The sequence below is a fragment of the Podarcis tiliguerta genome (genome assembly GCF_965153285.1).
Source record: "Podarcis tiliguerta genome assembly, chromosome: 12".
NCBI classification, from domain to species: Eukaryota; Metazoa; Chordata; class Lepidosauria; order Squamata; family Lacertidae; genus Podarcis; species Podarcis tiliguerta.
In genome coordinates this window covers 13,157,599-13,175,546 of record NC_139545.1, presented here as the reverse complement: position 1 = coordinate 13,175,546, position 17,948 = coordinate 13,157,599, and the positions used below count along the sequence as shown (strand labels likewise).

Sequence of the window (17,948 nt, the reverse complement as noted above, 5' to 3'; positions counted from 1 at the left end):
GGACCTAAAGAAATAGTAGGGTGAGCAATCAATTGGGCAGGAGGCCATATTAAGTTGTAGCAACCCTATTTCCCTGACAAGAGCTGTCGGGGCTCAAACCGGGAAATTTTGGGTGCTGCGCAGTTGGCCACTCAACTGCATGTTGCAGCATCGGCGTAGGCAGCTTATGATGTTTAGGCCCTTCACTGATATGTGAGTCATTAGTTAGTCAATTGTCATTGGCTTCTCCTGGACAGGAAGAAGGCTTCCTTTTTCCTGTTGCTTGGGCAACAACAGCTCAACCTGAACCCACAATGGCAAAAAAATTGTAGTAGCTTGCTATGCATATCACTGGCCCCACCCACAAGGTCCCCTTGTGTACCAGATGCACCCACTCCAACCCAACCTTCTCTTACTGAGCACTAAATGCTGAAGGGGCCTTCTAAGTCCATCCTAAGTAGGGTTACTGATTTGCTGAATGTGTTTGGAAGTGTCCTTCACACCTCTGTGGTAAATGTATGAGGGCGTCAGGGTGCGCCCCCTGTGGGGATGTGGTGGGCAGATACAGCACATACCCCGCCTTACACAATTTTTGCCCTTGTGGGTTCAGGTTGACTAGCTGAAGGGGGCTAAGGTCTTCCTGAAGTCTGGCTTGCTTGTCAATCTTGACATCTGGCTTGCTTCTTGATTCTGCCTCCTGGTGTCGCCCTCAGTCCTGGCTTTCTCCCATAGCCCTTAGCTCACCACAGTCTGCAGCTGACAGTCTAGCTCTGACATTCACCAAAGAGAGTTTCGGTTACTAGCTGATTGCCAAATGTATGGGTTCCATTCTGTGCCTGTGTGACTATTGCCAAAGGCAGCAGCCCACGGTCTCCTCCAGTTCTCTTCTGAAAAGCATGTGATGGAATGTCAACACATCTATGAAAGGTTTCCTTGAGACTATTCCATGTCATGGGCTGCTTCTTGTGCAGAAATTTTCCAAGTTGCTAGCACAATGCAAATTGTACACCACTACCTTGTGCTGAGAAGGACAACTCAACACTATCAACTCATCTCGTGCCTTTTCTTTTCTCACTTAAAAGCCTCTCCAATTTTGATCAGTTTTGAGCAGCTCCGAGATTGAAGTTAACCCCATCTTTTCCCTGTGCAATTTTCAGAACCTGACAACACATCATGGAACGTCATCAGCATTCGGGACAGAATTTTCCCCAGTATACACATCTTTCTATGCAATTTCCCCTAATATGCTCGTATCTGCCTAGCAGTTTCCCTACTGTAATGCATTTTAATGCTAGTTCCATTTTTAGCATGTAGTATATGCATTCCTTTACACGTTAACTGACTAGAGAACTATGCTGCAAAATTTGAAGAAGTGTGGGTTTTGACAGATGGCTGGGCTTTGGTTTGCATACTGTTTTGGGAAGGGCAAATCAGATGACTTTGTCTTTATATACGAACTGAATCAAATTTCTCTTTCTCTCTTCAGACCCTACCCCGCCCCCCCCAATCTTGCACCCTGCTTGTCAAGAGTGGCAGGTCTTTGGATCTGTCACTTTTCTCTAATGCTCCCGACTGAAAGATTGGATTGCTCTGACAAATTATATTTTGTATTCATTAAGATATTGTAAGCCTCTCTGTGGAGGCTCGCCTTAAAAATAATGTAAGCAAATGAATAAAATCAATAGGATGCAAAATTAAAATTGTGGTTCTGCATCATGACATGTAATAAAGCAATATAGTCACCCAAAAACCTTGCAGTCTCTCTCTCCGTGCTCAACATCACAAGTATGTTTACCCAGAAGTAAATGTTTGCTTTGGACTACAATTTTCATTCCACAAACCTCTCTGCTGAGCGAGAATAAAATGGTTTGTGCTTCTTATGATGAAGAGCAAAACTGAAACCAGTACTTTAGGTAGTCAATTCCTGAAATAATTCCCCCCAGCTGCTGAAATTTCTGAAATGTGACTTTTCTGTATTTGTTTCCTTTTTGGAACAACAGCAAGCAAGACTGCCACTTGCTTGTTCTTTTTTTTAATCTCTTTCTTAATTTGAGTTTTGTGCTTTGGTGCAATATTTATTTTTTAAGGCAGGAAATAACTTCCTTGCTGCAGGGGCAGGGAACTGCATCTGACCAGAGGACTGGATCACCATCTCCCCCCCCCCCCGCCGATGTCCAGTGACAGGTGGGTTCGACAGGTGGGTGGGGATGCTCTCCTGTCAGTCACATGACATCATGTGATGTTGGGTGACTTGCTTTTACATAGTGCTGTGCAGAGATGCCTTGACCATCAGTAGGTGACTGGGGCTTCCAAAATGCTGACCGGGAAGCTTTGCAGTTCCTGCCATTTAGCTGATTGGCAGGGCCTGCAAACCCGATTTATGCCCAGCTGTGTCTTTACCTGCCCCATGCTTGACGCTGTATATGGGCAGGTGGGCACAGGTTGGCCAAGCAACAGCCTTTGGGCCAAATGCCAGGGAGTGCAGGGGGTGGGAGGGCTGCAGAGCAAGACAGAGCAACCAGCAAATGCAGGGCAAGCATTCGCCCTCTTTTCCTTTGCCTCGGGCAGTAAATTGCCTTGGGATGGTCCTCATAGGGCATTGTGAAATCACTCCACAGACCAGCAGTGAAACAGCCATTTGCCAGTCAATGCTGGATAGACTGCCCCTGCGAATGAGCTTCAAGTCTGTAAAAGACTAGTCAGGTCTTTAAAAATATGGGAGGCAACATGGAAAGCAATTGTTGCATGAGTTCCTTTGTACCCTTAATGGCTCATTACCCCCAAGCTATCACCTCACAGCTAGACTGATGACTGGGAGTGGGCGCTGAGACATTATAACACCGGTCCTGAAAGACCTACATTGGCTCCCAGTACGTTTCCGAGCACAATTTCAATGTGTTGGTGCTGACCTTTAAAGCCCTAAATGGCCTCAGCCCAGTATACCTGAAGGAACGTCTCCACCCCCATCGTTCAGCCAGGAAACTGAGGTCCAGCTCCAAGGGCCTTCTAGCGGTTCCCTCATTGCGAGAAGTGAGGCTACAGGGAACCAGGCAGAGAACATTCTTGGTAGTGGCACCCGCCCTGTGGAACGCTCTCCCATCAGATGTCAAGGAAATAAACAACTATCCTACTTTTAGAAGACATATGAAGGCAGACCTGTTTAGGGAAGTTTTTAATGTTTGATGTTTTCTTGTGTTTTTAATATTCTGTTGGGAGCTGCCCAGAGTGGCTGGGGAAACCCAGCCAGATGGGCGGGGTATAAATAATAAATTACTATTATTATTATCATAACAGCATGAGGCTAATCCTAGCTTAATTAGCTTTTGACACATGCTGATCAAAAGCATCTTGTACACAACTTAAATTCACACAGCTCTAGCACAGTTTTGACGCTCTGATCTTAATTAAATTCTAGTGCCCACTGGTCCCAGGAGTTTAGGGCAAGTCTAGCACCCCCAACTCATAACATTATTATTACAACAAGGCCTTTCTTTAAACAATCAGATGCACAACTAGATCTACACGTTTCTCCATTTCGTGGATGCATTGTATGTGCTGTATCTTGTTCCTTTCTATTTTCTGCGGTTATGTGGCTTGCTTTCTGTAACTTCTTCAATTCCTTTGAAAACTGACTCATCTTGAAATCAGCTATCTTGGCCCTATCTATTTCATTGGTTTCTGTTCTTAACTTCTTCGGTTCTTTCTAAACTGACTCATGTGGAAATTACTTCTGCTTGTACTGACATTCTGTTTCTGTAGTGCTGTTCCCCGTGGTCACCATGGTGGTGATTCTGATGCTCCATAGATCATGCCAGTTAGTGCCTGAGTCTTTGGATAGTCCTCTTGGGGCCAAATGCCATGTTATGTCGACACACAAGCACAGGGAAGAGGGACCAGAGTCACCCCTCATGTGGTGGAGTGTGAGAATGGAGGCCAAGGTTGGAGGTAGGAGGTAGGCCAAAAATGTGCATCACCAGCAGCAATTGCCTCTGGAAAGTGTTGCTCTTGGTTTGTTGTTGTTTACTCATTTAGTCGTGTCCGACTCTTCGTGACCCCATGGACCAGAGCATGCCAGGCACTCCTGTCTTCCACTGCCTCCCGCAGTTTGGTCAAAGTCATGCTGGTACCTTCAAGAACACTGTCCAACCATCTCGTCCTCTGTCATCCCCTTCTCCTTGTGCCCTCCATCTTTCCCAACATCAGGGTCTTTTCCAGGGAGTCTTCTCTTCTCATGAGGTGGCCAAAGTATTGGAGCCTCAGCTTCAGGATCTGTCCTTCCAGTGAGCACTCAGGGCTGACTTCCTTAAGAATGGATAGGTTTGATCTTCTTGCAGTCCATGGGACTTTCAAGAGTCTCCTCCAGCACCATAATTCAAAAGCATCAATTCTTCGGTGATCCTCCTGCAGCCAATCAGAATCTGTGCCTTGGTTTTCGAATGGTTTTGGGAGTCGAACAGACTCCCAGAATGGATTAAGTTCGAGAACCAAGGTACCACTGTACTACAATAATAAATACGAACACTTTATTTACCACCACCACCATCCAGACTAATTTAAAAGAAGTATATTTAGTACAGCTTACTTGGTACAATAGCAGAACCGATTAAATTTCACTACCTGTTTTGAAGTTTGTATATTTGTTTCTGGTGTCCTGATTTCTTTTTCAGTTTTCCACTGACCGCAGTAAAAGTTCCTTGCTTGGAGGGGTTTTTATCCACAACTTCAGAAGTGGACAAGCCCATCCAGAAGATGGAACCGATGGACTATATGCTTGAGGCAACCTCAGATTATGATCCAGCAAATTATCCTTCAGTCCAGTCTAATGTGTGCGAGATGGGGTCTGTTTCCACAATTACGAATATGTTTACCAGCATCCTGTATTCTCTCATTTTTCTCCTCAGCCTGCTAGGAAATAGCCTTGTCTTGTGCGTCGTAATGAAATACGAAAGCCTCACCTCCTTAACAAACCTCTTCATCGTGAACCTTTGCATCACTGACTTGATTTTCTCTTGCACGCTCCCTTTCTGGATTGTGTACAATTATTACGGATGGATTTTTGGCGATTTCCTCTGCAAAGCTGTGACCGCCATTTTCTCTGTCAGCTACTATGGTGGTGTCATCTTTCTGACCATAATGACAGTCCTCCGGTACCTGGCTGTGGTGGATCCCTTGTCATCACTGAGAACTCAGACGAAAAGGTGCGGAAAACTGCTGAGTTTGGCCATTTGGGTGTGCAGCGTGTTAGTTGTGGTTCCCGAGATTATTTTTACCCGTGTAATACCTCACAATGGCGTACAGTACTGCGACTACGAAGAGGAATCTATTTGGAAGCTGGTGGAATTGGGCCAGCAATCTGCCTTCTTCTTATTTTCCTTCGCGATCATTGCATTTTGTTACATAAGGATGCTGAAGATCCTGCTTCGACAGCGGTCTCAAAGGAGGCACCGGACTGTAAGGCTCATATTTGCTATAGTGCTGGTCTTTTTCCTGAGCTGGGCACCTTATAACGTGCTTGGTTCTGTGTACGTTTTGTCCTCTCAGCAGTACGTTGTCCTACCCTGCGAACAGTACAGGCAAGTTTTCTTTGCTTTCGACATCAGCCGCAAAATAGCCTATGGCCACTGCTGCCTCAACCCGGTGCTCTACGTCTTCGTCGGAGTGAAATTCAGAAGGCACCTGAAACTCCTGTACAAGCATTATTCCCCTTGCCACAGCAGGATCCCACCTTCCAGCCCCAGAGCTCATTCTTTTCACATGAGCCCCTATGAGGATGCATCAATGTACTGAAGCAAAAGCTGCCTGAAAAAGGGAGAGTCTAACTGATCCAGCCAGCCTAACAAATAAATGAATGGCCACAACAACAACAACTGTCAATTTGCAACATCTTCTTCTTCTTCTCCAGAGGAGGGAAGAGAATATCATGCTTGGAATTGCTTCTGTTTTGCCAATAACATATATTGGGGGATCAGTCTTTTCTCTGTCTTTACCTGCTAAAAATTTCAGAACTATAAATAAGAATCTGTTTCCATACAGGATAAATCAACCGTCTTTTTGTTTTCAAATAGTCAAATATTACTCTAATCTCTGAAATGTTTAAATGGTCCAGGTATTGTTGTGTGATAAATCAAAACTTGAGATATTAGTAGCAAGGTGTTTCCAGACAAGGGGGGGCGGTTAATATTGTAAATATGTCACTAAGATATTGAATGGGTGTTGCAGCAACATGTGTTGCTATTTTTTAACTAATCGGGGGGGTTTCTCAGAAAGGCTAAATACAGGTGAAATGGTGGTAGGGAGGAGATGCAGGTTGCCACTTTGATGCCAAGGAACCTGCAAAAACTTGCATACACAAGGAGCTCCCATCCCACAATAAACAGCCATATGCAATTGATATTTGACCCAACATAGCTACAAACACGTGGAAACTCCCGGACATGAATTCAAATCTTGCATGCAGAAATTAGGAAGAGCAGAGTTTTGTCTATGTGCTGTTATATGTGGACAAATTTGAAGAAGGGGGGTGGGTGCTATAGTTCAGTGGTAGACGCAGATGTTTTACATGCAAAAGGTTTGATGTTCAATCCCTGGCTTTTTCAGGCAGGGCTGGTAAGAAGACCACTGTCTGGAGAAGTCCTTTCTGTTAATGTAGACAATGCTGAGCTAAAGAGAAAGACTGAAAGTCCGACTCAGCATAAGGCAGTTTTTTGTTTTCCAAATGCAGGCTGAAGTTTTCATTCAGAGTTAAGATAAGGGTAAGGGTTTGACCATTAAGAAAACCAACTACTAATTTGCAGGACAGTGGTTGAAATATGTCCCTCTTTGGGTTCACTTGAAATGGTGGCAAACCCTTCCACAATATAACCTCTTAAAACTTGTTTAGTTCTACAGTGATACAGCATATATAGAGTTGCTACGAAACCTTCATATATATATTTTTTTAAAAGATCTGTACTTTTGCATTATGAATCCCTGATAATTGTAGAAAGTTGTTTATTTCCTATTTAAGGCATTTTAACCATCACAGTTTCCATAATGAAAAGGGTTTAAAATGCATACTCCATAAGTACAATGAACAAGTAAGCGAAAATAGCATTATTTTTAAAATTGCATTGTTTTGGTTTCTTTGCTGTTCCTAATAAAGTGTTTTTGAAAACTGAAGATGTGGTTTTTGAGTGGCATTTTATGCTTGGACATGGGCTCTGGTCACAGCTACTGCCAGTCAACATGTCCCCAAATAGATTCAGGTAGGTAGCCGTGTTGGTCTGACACAGTCGAAATAAAAGTAAAAAATTGTCCAATAGCACCTTATAGACCAGCTAATTTTGTTCTGGTATAAGCTTTCGTGTGCATATGAAGAAGTGTGCATGCACACAAAAGCTTATGCCAGAACAAACTTAGTTGGTCTCTAAGGTGCTACTGGACAATTTTTTGTTTTTGTTTTTGTTTTTATGTCCCCAAATAGTTTAATTAATCTTAGGGCTAATCCTCCCAAGACAGCAGCAGTAGCAGACAATGATTCCTTGGAGGATCTGCTGTCCCTGTGGATACTGCCACCTGAGGCAGTTGTCTGACCTTGCCTCATGGGTAGGCCGGCCCTGGGTTATAGAACAGGAAGAAGTGTAGGAGTAGCTGAACAGTTCAACGGAGGGATATGAGAAGTGGGGTCCCCCCAAGGACTGGCACTGGGGCCTGCGCTTTTTAACATTTGTAAATGACCTGAAGTTGCAAATGGACCGTGAGGTGGCTGGGTTTGCTGATTATAACCAAATTGTTCAGGGTAGCAATAAACTAAAAAGGGAATCCTCAGAAAATCATAGTGATCTAGCAGGCCTGTGTGGAGGAAGGTGTTCTTTCAGGTAATCTGATACTATAAGAACTTAGGTTCTTATAGATACAGTGGTACCTCGGGATACATACGCTTCAGGTTACATACGCTTCAGGTTACAGACTCCGCTAACCAAGAAATAGTGCTTCAGGTTAAGAACTTTGCTTCAGGATGAGAACAGAAGTTGTGCTCCAGCGGAGCGGCAGCAGCAGGAGGCGCCATTAGCTAAAGTGGTGCTTCAGATTAAGTATAGTTTCAGGTTAAGAACGGACCTCCGGAACGAATTAAGTACTTAACCCGAGGTACCACTGTATGTTAATAAAAACACCTTAAGCCTGGTTCAGTAGCAAACTTTCAGCCACTGCATGTGTTTCCTCTCAGATGTTGCATGCATGGCCAGATGTCCCAGCTCGCTACTGTGTTCTGCACCACCTGCAGCCTCCAAGTCAACCTTAAGGGCAGCCCAACAAACAGTGAATAACAGTAGTCAAACCTGGAGGTTATCTGTGCATTGGTTACAGTGGCCAAGTCGTTTCTTTCCAGGAATGAACATACCTGGTGTTTCAGCCCCTTCATTTCATGCACAGACACCCTTGACTCAGATGTAACTAGGTGTAAATAACTAGCTCTGAGAAACAGAGCTGTCATCAGCTTATTTATGATATCTCCCCCTAAATCTCCTCATTACCTCTAACAGTGCCTTCATATAGATGCTAAATTGCATTGGACAAAACAGTATCCTATGGCAGTATCCTATACAGTGGTACCTCGGCTTAAGAACTTAATTTGTTCTGGAGGTCCGTTCTTAACCTGAAACTGTTCTTAACCTGACGTACCACTTTAGGTAATGGGGCCTCCTGCTGCCGCCGCTGCGCAATTTCTGTTCTCATACTGAAGCTAAGTTCTTAATCCGAGGCACTATTTCTAGGTTAGCGGAGTCTGTAACGTGAAGCGTCTGTAACCTGAAGCGTCTGTAACCCGAGGTACCACTGTACTGTATAATTGCTGAGGTACAGTCACCCAACGCTACTCTCTGAAATCTGCCCTGCAGACACAAGTTAAAACAGTCTTGCAGTGCCCAGTCTCCACAACTCCCAGTCCATAGATCTGATCCAGGAGGATACCAATGGTATCAAAAGCCATTGTGAAATTGAGCAAGAGGATCAGGACCATACTCCCTGTTTACATTTCCAATAAAGGTAATTCATAAGGCAACCAAGACCAAACCCATCCCAAAACCAGACCGAAATGGGTCTGGTGTGGAGAACAGTTTTCGTCTACTGGGCCAGATCGCAGACTCTCCATGTGTCCCTATTTTCCAGAGGCGTCCTTGATTTAGAAAAGCCATCCTGGTTTCTGACTTGATCCTGGATTGTCCCACTTTTCCTTAGGGTGTCCCTATTTTCATTGGAAAAATGTTGGCAGGTATGGTAGGATGTTCCTATTTTCATTGGAAAAATGTTGGAGGGTATGGAGTTATCCGACCCCCCCCCCCAAGCCACCTGAAGGCAATCCTGTATAGGAAAGCTTTTAAAAAAATGTTTAAATTTTTATTACATTTGTATACATGTTGGAAGCTGTCTAGAGTGGCTGGGACAACCCAGTAAGATGTGTGTGGTATAAATAGTAAAATTATCATTATGGAATGGGACGTCCCTATTTTCATTGGAGAAATGTTGGAGGGTATGAGATCAGTATCGCTGCAGGCCAACTTTGACAGCTGGGCAGGACCACCCATCTGTCAATCATCTGCCATCATGGGAGGTGACTGATATGTGGGCGGTCCTGCCCAGCTGTCAAAGTTAACAGCCCACCCCCCAGTTGGGAAATTGGTCTGCTTTGCTAGTGCATTCCCCAGCAGAACATGAAAAGAGTGTTATACAAGTTTTCTCCTTAAGCTCTGGATACACATTTTAAATGCAGGAAAATACTAGTAAAAGACCTGAGGATTGCTTCTGCTAGTTGAAAAGCAAAGCAAAGGTCTGTGACTGCTCACCACAAGATGTTAAGATGGTCAAGGACATCCAGCATGTGTGGTGAGGGACCACAGTACATCTTATCAACTTGATGGTTTCCGTTCCTAGTTTTCATAAACATTTTTCTTGAGAATCCACAGCCTCCCACAACCCAACTGGATTTTAATGCTTATCATTTCTTTCCAAGAATATACTGTAGCAATGATACGAGTGAGATCTGTGACTGTTGGCTGAAATTTGCAAAACAAAATTATTCAAACTTTAAAAAGAAAGATGGGTGCTAAAAATATACATCTCAAATGTCAAAAGCCATATGTATATCTCAAGTTTCTTCAGCCTTCATTAAAAGCTTTGCAATGAAAGTAACCTTGAAAAAGGGCACGGCTGTCCTATTAACTTGAGTAAGACTCTGGAGGTGACGGGAGGGACTTATCCTGGCCAAACAGCAGTAACAATAGCATCAAGTTTACCTGAAACTGCCATGACTGAAAGGGAGAAAAGAAAAAGAGAAGTCAAAAGAAAAGAAGAACTGGGCAGCCCACACCCCAAACTGGACAACACAAAGTGAGAATAAGTCACAGGAAGTGTTAGACTGGTTTTATTTTGTCTTGATGTGTTGTAAACAAAAATTGCCCTTTTCCCTTATGGGGTATCCAAGAGCCCATATAGAGTCCTTACATAGGTTCCCTATTGGTAGGAGAAGATAACAGAGGCCAACCAGAGAATATTGAGAAGCAAAGCAGCTAGTAAGCTTGATCTTTATTGATCTGTTGCAACAGGGTGCTCCCCTGAGGAGGAACCCAGAAAAATGGCACACAAGGCCTTATAAAGACTTTTGAAATTGCCACCCTGTAGATCAAGACCACCCCCAGAAACATCATACATACATCACAGAAGGGGTGTAACCTAAGACCACCCCTCAGATACATCATACCTACATCACAGAAAAGGCGGTCTAAAACAGAAATTTGAATGTTGTTTTTCTCTTGTCGTTGTTTATCTCCTGTCTGGCAGGTTACTTGATTGGATTGCCCTGCTGTACTCAAAAGGGGACTTGCTACTGAATAAAAACGTTTAAGGTTGCACTGGCAAGCCTGTACTACTACAACAAACAAATCCTTCCATTGCCTTCTATAGAGTCTTGAAAACTCTGGTCTGTGAGGGAAGGGCAGAAAGATATTAAACATCAGCAAATGCATTCACAAAATTTAATTTGCCATTCTTTTATTGATGGAATTCCCCCCCCCCCTTCCAATTTTTGCTATAAGCATCCTGGCAGCTGTCGTTGCATAAAGGAATACTTTCCTTTGGTTGTCCGGTATATAATAAAATATATAAAAGGTTGTCAAAATATATAAATCTGGCAAGACTTACAGCATTCATAAGAGGACAATCGGACCAGAAATTATTAAAAGAATGGGAATGCGCTAAAAAGTATATGAAAAAACATTGTTCTGGAGTAAGCATATCAGTATGTAATGAATGATGCTTTGTAGGGTTAAAGAAAAAGAAAAATGATGTAAAAAGTATAAAGATCTACAACAATTTAGAAAAAGTAAAATTTTTGAGATCTTAGAACAAAGGAAGTCAATATGTGTAATGTAATAATAATGTAATATATGTAATGACTAGATTAGAATGAAGATATGGTTTTATTTGTAGATGTGTGCTTTTTTCTTTTTTGTGTGTTTTTCTTTCTTTCTTTCTTGTTTGTATAGTTTTATTTCCGACTCAATGTTTGTAATTTTTGTTGTAATTTTGCATTGAAAATAAAAATTTAAAAAGTTAGAAAAAATAAATAAACATCAGCGAATGAGGTGAAAGGGTTACATTAAAAATAACAACAACAACAACATGAGGTCAGCTGAGAGGCATCATGGGAGTTTGCGGCCTCCGGGGAATCATGGGAGTTGTAGGAAAACGCCAAGGAGCGTCTCCCTATATCATGGCCGCCTTACGTTCGAGGTAACGTACTTTGTTCTTTCGACAGGGTCGCGGTGCGTCTCTCCCCTTTCCCCGCTTTGCCCAGGCAGCCTTGGCTGCCCTTGTATTTCCGTCGTCTTGTCAGGAAAGCGGCTCTCAGGCCCACTGGGCAGCGCAGGAGTGTATATATTATTTTTTTTGTGGGGTGGTGAGGGTAACTTTAAAACCAAAAACTTTTTATTTTTTATTTCCACTTGTTGCTGCTGCTGCTCTTTTCCCAGCCTCCTCTCTTCTCCCCTAGCGAGAAAAGGATGTCACTTTGATAAACTGAAGTGAAAAGGGGGAAAATAATAATCCAATAATTTCACGCCATCTCTTTTTATTTGTTTTTTAATCTTAAAAGCAGCTGATCTGCCTTACTGCCTTTTCTTTCACTTCGAGTTCCTGGGGCGTGTGTGGAAATAATAATAATCACAATCTTATTAGCGATGAAATAACTTCGATTGTGTTTTAACTCTCCCAAAGTGGGTCGGGGATGCGATGCCTTTTATTTATAACTCCCGTGGGAGAGCATCCAGTAGAGGTTGTGTAACAGGCGCAGCTGAGAGGGGTGGGAAAATAAAAATAAAGTGTTTTTCGTGTCTCGTTCAGATCTGTCATAGGAAACAGTAAACAAAGAGTGGGGGGCAGGGTGAGGTGCTTTTTTGTTTTTTGTTTTGTTTTGTTTTTTTGGCAGGGCAAACGAGAAGATGCAAATGAAAAGCATTCTCTGGCAGCCTGCCCACCCTGCTCCCCAGGCGTATAAAACACTCAGAATCAGCTGCTCAGTCCTTTCTGTTGTGGGCTAACAGGCCCAAACCACAACTGGGGCAATAACCAAAATGTCCAAAAAATAATAATTAGCGAGTAAGGCTGTCCACTTCTCCGGAACTTCCCCTCAGCGCAGGCTGGATGGTAATATATCAACAGTAGAGGAACGACAACAGCAAACAAAATGGGCTTCATCATAATAATAGTAATAATTTTATTATTTATACCCCGCCCATCTGGCTGGGTTTCATGTTGATCCTGTGCACGTGCTTAGCTCAGAAGTATGTCAAGAAGCTAAGTCGAGATTCCTCCATTGCAGGGGGTGGGGGTGGACTAGATGTCCCTCAGGATCCCCTTGCAACTCTGCGATTCCATGATTCTAAGCTTCACAGGGCCCAAATGGCAACGGTTCCCACAAGATTTCTCCCGTCGCTCACTGTCTCAGCAACCCCAATCTCATTTCCTTCCCAGCTGTTTGTGTCGCACATTAATTTCGTGAAGACAGCCACTTCAGAAACAAAAGTTCTGCTTTCTTCCCCCGTGTATTTGATTATTGTTACATTTATCTTCTACTTTTTGTTCATGGAGCTTGGGCATATGATCCTCCCTTTATTCTTAACAATAACCCTGTGAGGAGGGTTAGGCTGAGAGACAGGGGCTATAAACCCAACCTGGTTAGCTTCGTAACTTGAGTGGGGTTTTGGTTCTGGTCCAGGTCCAGTGCTCTAACCATAACATCGCACTGACTCTGTCTCGCTGTCATTCTGCTTCTTAGCAGCTGTATACTTTTAACTCCTAGTCACTGTATTATTTACTCTTTGGAGAAGTGCCAAAAAGTGGCAACTTTTTTATTTCCACTTCAATGTCTTCATTTCAAAGGAAGTTAGCTTTGATTTTTGCAATTAATTTGTTAGAAAGGACTTGGGGGAAGCTGCTGGTGAGTCTAAAAATGTGTTCCACCTTGTTAGATTTTAAAAATGCTGACATGTAAACATTCAGCGGCCTACTAATCCTGCTGGCCTAGTTTCTGCCAGATGACAGGGTGTTGCTAGCCTCTGCCAAAACAGTGAAGTTTTGTATAACTCCATGTATACCGTTCTTATGATTCACGTCTGAAATACGGGTATAATAATTCCCTTCTGGAATTGTATCACCTGTTTGCTATGTAGTTTGCGTTCTTTTTTTAAAAAAATCAAAAATCCCCAGCTAACTGCCTTTTATATGTAGCTGAATTTTGCTACATACCGAAGATGCAAAAGTGACCTTATTCCTATCTATCTGAGCAGTGCATATAAGGTCTTGATGCTGGGTTCAATATGTTATCGCTCCTCTCGGTTTCAGGCTTTCCATTGTCACAGATGAAACATCCCATTTCCCAGGCTTCAAAAGTGAGCAGGGCTAATGGTGGTATAGAAGAGATGTCCCAGTTGGGTGCATTTTTTAGGTTCAAGACAATTTCTCAGCAGAGGGGATGGAATAAAAATGTTGCTAATGTGTCAAAGGTTTAACAGTCTGGAGTTTATTCTCTCCTTAAACTAAAAAATGGTGCACCCTTCAGTAAAAATGAGTCAGATCCCCATCTAGAGATACCATAAAAGCACATTTTGTTGGTGATTTTGGAGGAAGCCAAGAAACACGCAGTGTTGAGAATTTAACAAAGCTCTTTTTCCTGAGGAAAGTGATCACAGCAAGATAAAGTACCAGAAACAGATCTTAAAATCACATTTCAAGCACGTTTCAACTAGTTACTATATTGTGGTTGAAATAGTGTGATGTGAAACTCTCTGAGGGCAGTCTTACCCCTCTGTATACAAGCAAGCTGTGAACCATGTGCCTTAAAGAAAGGGGTTTTGAGATTTATTTTGTTCATGAACTAAGCTGCGTTTTCATCTGCTACTTACACTGCCTGCTTATGATTTAGATTTTTTTTAAAAAAAAATACATTTTGCTTGATTGTCTTTAATTGCATTTAGGTTTATGACAACTTTGCTGGATGTAGGTTACTGTCACCACATTTTACAAGTGGGGGGCTAAAGCAGAGAACTCCCCAAGAAACTTCGTAGGGGAAGTGTCAGGCAGTCTCTATGCATCAATGAATATGGGTACCACGTTTATGCGGGGTGCTGTAAAATAAATAGATTGGCCTTTCCTCGCTCAGGGCTGCTGCCCTGAAGTAAGTGAGGGAAACAGTGGCCCTGAGTGACTTCCAGGCAGCAGCCCCAGGAGCGCACGTGAGTCACTTTCTGTCTCCTTCCCATGTGCTCTCCTTTTTAAAGTGGGGTGCTCCCACATCTCCCCCACCATTTTAAGAGTAACTGTGATTCTGTAGTAAGAGTTGGGGGAGAGATGCAATTAAATCTTGCTTCTGGCAGATGGTGTTGTTTCTTCTATCTGCCACTTGTCTACGGTCAGTTACACAGCACCTAGCTCCAGTGTTAGAAGCTGAGATATGAAAGCTAGGAGCTAAATGGCAGCTGAAACCGAGGTTACGGGTGCAACAAGAGACTGTCTAGGCACATTTTTTTATAACAAGAATACAAAGCTGAAAATGAATGAATGCAGCTAAAATATTATGTTCATTTTTCACATGGTCTAGTCCTTTCCCTGCCCACCCCCCTAATATTCTTAAGAGGGACTCTTCTCCAGTCTTTAGCTGGAGGTGGGGAGGCAGAAAAGGGTCCTCCTTTCCTTCCACTCTGCAGTTTTACTCTGAATTCTTAGGTGCAGTACTGCGCCCAGAGCTCTGAAACTGCTTGCCTTAATGAAATTCCCTGTTGCAAAATGTGCCTAGAACAATGGAAGTTTCGAGCACTGCATATCTCTTATCAATGTGAACTGCCCTGAAATCTGAGGGTATAGGGTGGTACATAAATTTTAACAACAACAATCAATGGCCTCTGGCAGTATTTTTATTTTATTATTTATTAAACTTAGTGGTTGCTGGGATGGTGGTCTGTATCGTCTGAAACACATATTTACAGTTGTTGGCATTGATTTATAGTTTTAAACAAAAAGTGCAAAGTTCTAATTTTAATCTGGCAGCTCCTGATGTGGCTATAACATTGCATGACTTATCGTACTTCTGACTACTACCACTGCTCACCATATGAGCAGTCACCTGACTACTGTGGCCTTTTTGATTGTGTCGCAGGTGATGAACCTCACCTCTGGTGGATCACTGACTTTGGGAGCCCCCTGTAAAACCCAATTTTTCCATTATGAATGCAACCACTTTGAACACATTGAAGGCACATTCCAGGGAGTATGGGGTGGGACGCTGAAAACTACCATCGAATCTAAAAGTGAATGAGCTATGAGTTGTTTCGCTTTTGACGTTCACTTCTATGCAGTGGCTCAATTTAGATTTCCACTGAACAGAGAAGGAAGAAAATTGTTCCACTGATAAGAAAAAATAAAGGTATTGTTGATGATCCATATGAGGGCACTACCTTTATTAGACCAACAAAAATGTTTAAAAGTATAGTGCAGTAGTCATGATTTAAAAATCAGAAATACCATAATAGCTGCCTGTAGCAGAATTTGTAAATACGAAATCTTTCTCTTCCCTTTCCTTGCAGATGCTGCGAAGACAACTAATCACTGCTAACGAAATGCCCACCAAGCATAGAAATTTTACCCTCTTTGCATAGCTGGCTGAGGAGTTGCGTGGTGCACCTTTGCTTTCAGCAATGGCCAGAAGTGGTGAAGAAAGTCAGCTGCAGAGGATTATTCGGGATTTGCAGGGTAAAATGCTGTCTGGGTGTGATTGACTCATTTGTTGTATTGTGATGTGAATTTGTGCTTCTGTGGGAAAGAGAGAGACAGGAATGTTGTTGTGTTGGAAGAGAGGCTACAAGAAACAGAGGGCAAGAATTGTTGTTGAATGAATTGATTTATAGACAGCTACGCAGCATAAAGCAATTGAAGCGGGATAAATGATAAAAGCAGAATAAAACATAGAATCATGTGAAATTGCTTGCCATTCAAATTGGCTGCTTTCTCCAGGCTACCACAAATGCTCCATTTCTTCAACCCTAGTTTTTTTTAAGTGTAGAGACAATTTGCACAGGGAGCTACTGCACTCAGGTTTCAGCAGCCTGTGTGTGGTATCCAAAACGTTGCCATTTTTGTTAACTGCCTTGAGGCATGTGCAAAAGACAGGATATGCATCTCTGAAATAATAAATAACCCTGCCGATGATGTCTCAGGTGGCCTGTTTCAGACCTGCTTCTCACGCTCCCTGTTCAGCGTTATAGCCTTAAACCAGAGCATAGGGAAAGTTACTTCTTAAAATGTAGGTACAATGTGATCTAGGTGAAATCAGTGGCTGTGTTTGGACATTGTAAGTTATCACAAGGGGAATGAACCAGAATGAAACTTGGGTTTGTGTTCTCCTGTCCCATGGCTGGAAGGAGTTTGGAAATGTTAATTTCTGCTTTTGGTTAGCTACAGCTTTGTTGTCATCTGTACCAGAAGCTGTGGTTAAATACTTCTTTCTCCGAACCTTTATTAGGCAACTCTTGCAAATCTTGCCAAGTTCACACCAGTAGTGCCCTGACCAATGTATTTTTTCCTCCATTTGTGGCATTTTATGTCGCTTGAACTCTTGACCCTGTGTAAGACGCTGTATGAAACATAAAATATATTGATGGACATAAAAGAGATTATAGTTTCAGTTATTCATGTTGTTCCTGTTTAAATTCACAAATGGCGCTTTGTGTTTTTCTCCAAAGATGCTGTTACACAACTGAACAAAGAATTTACAGAAGCAGGAGAACCAATTACAGATGACTCTGTCAGTTTGCACAAATTTTCCTACAAGCTAGAATACCTTTTGCAAGTAAGTAGTGTTAGCATTTACAAGCGGACTATTTCCTGAGAGCTTTCCCTTAAAGTAGCTGAATGAAGAGGCTGATAACCAGAATACATATTAAGAGTAGTTAACCAGGGAACTGGCCAAGGAAAATCTACATATTAAAATGTGTTAAAAGGTCAAAGAGCATTATTATTATTATTATTATTATTATTATTATTGGAATATTGTGTAACTTGTCTTTGAAAGTGCACCCTTTTGCCTTAGAACCGTAACGGTACATGTTACTGTGTGTTCTAAATCTCGTTCATTAAAACAGAATAATCAACAGGATTAAGTATGTAAAAACAATTCCCTGGGTTCTCTCGCATTCTGTAATGACCAACAAAACCCGCAACCCTCCAGAATGGGGCTATGCAAACTGGTGCAGACTCAATTTGTGAATTCTGTGACACAAATGAACATCTTACGCTTGTTCAACTAAAACCAGTTCATGATGCTTGCCCATGATGTTCAAGTCAGGAGAATGACATGTAGTTTGGCCAGTGTGCTAATTTAACTAGTTGCTGAATCTGGGATAACCATTTTTAGGTCTAACAGCTTTGTTGCACTGTCTGTTTCC

At 42.4% G+C, this 17,948-nt stretch overlaps 2 protein-coding genes across 3 annotated transcripts in view; both read left to right on the top strand.

Annotated features, from left to right (window-relative positions):
• The first annotated feature begins 4,502 nt into the window (after positions 1-4,502).
• Positions 4,503-7,137, top strand: XCR1 (X-C motif chemokine receptor 1). The gene has a single exon (XM_083405153.1). The coding sequence runs from the start codon at positions 4,729-4,731 to the stop codon at positions 5,764-5,766; it is 1,038 nt and encodes a 345-aa protein (XP_083261279.1). The 5' UTR covers positions 4,503-4,728; the 3' UTR covers positions 5,767-7,137.
• A 4,478-nt stretch (positions 7,138-11,615) lies between these two features.
• The window catches only part of FYCO1 (FYVE and coiled-coil domain autophagy adaptor 1), a 69,144-nt gene continuing 62,811 nt past the window's right edge, over positions 11,616-17,948 (top strand). For both annotated transcript variants that reach the window (XM_083404645.1, XM_083404644.1), the window contains exons 1-3: positions 11,616-11,745; positions 16,092-16,257; positions 17,247-17,353. In XM_083404645.1, coding sequence (XP_083260771.1) covers positions 16,203-16,257; positions 17,247-17,353 — 162 coding nt within the window. In that variant the 5' untranslated portion in view covers positions 11,616-11,745; positions 16,092-16,202. The remainder of the gene's footprint in view (positions 11,746-16,091; positions 16,258-17,246; positions 17,354-17,948) is intronic.

Coding starts and splice junctions, on each gene's coding strand:
- XCR1 (XM_083405153.1), top strand. CDS start 4,729: ATGGAACCGATGGACTATATGCTTGAGGCAACCTCAGATTATGATCCA.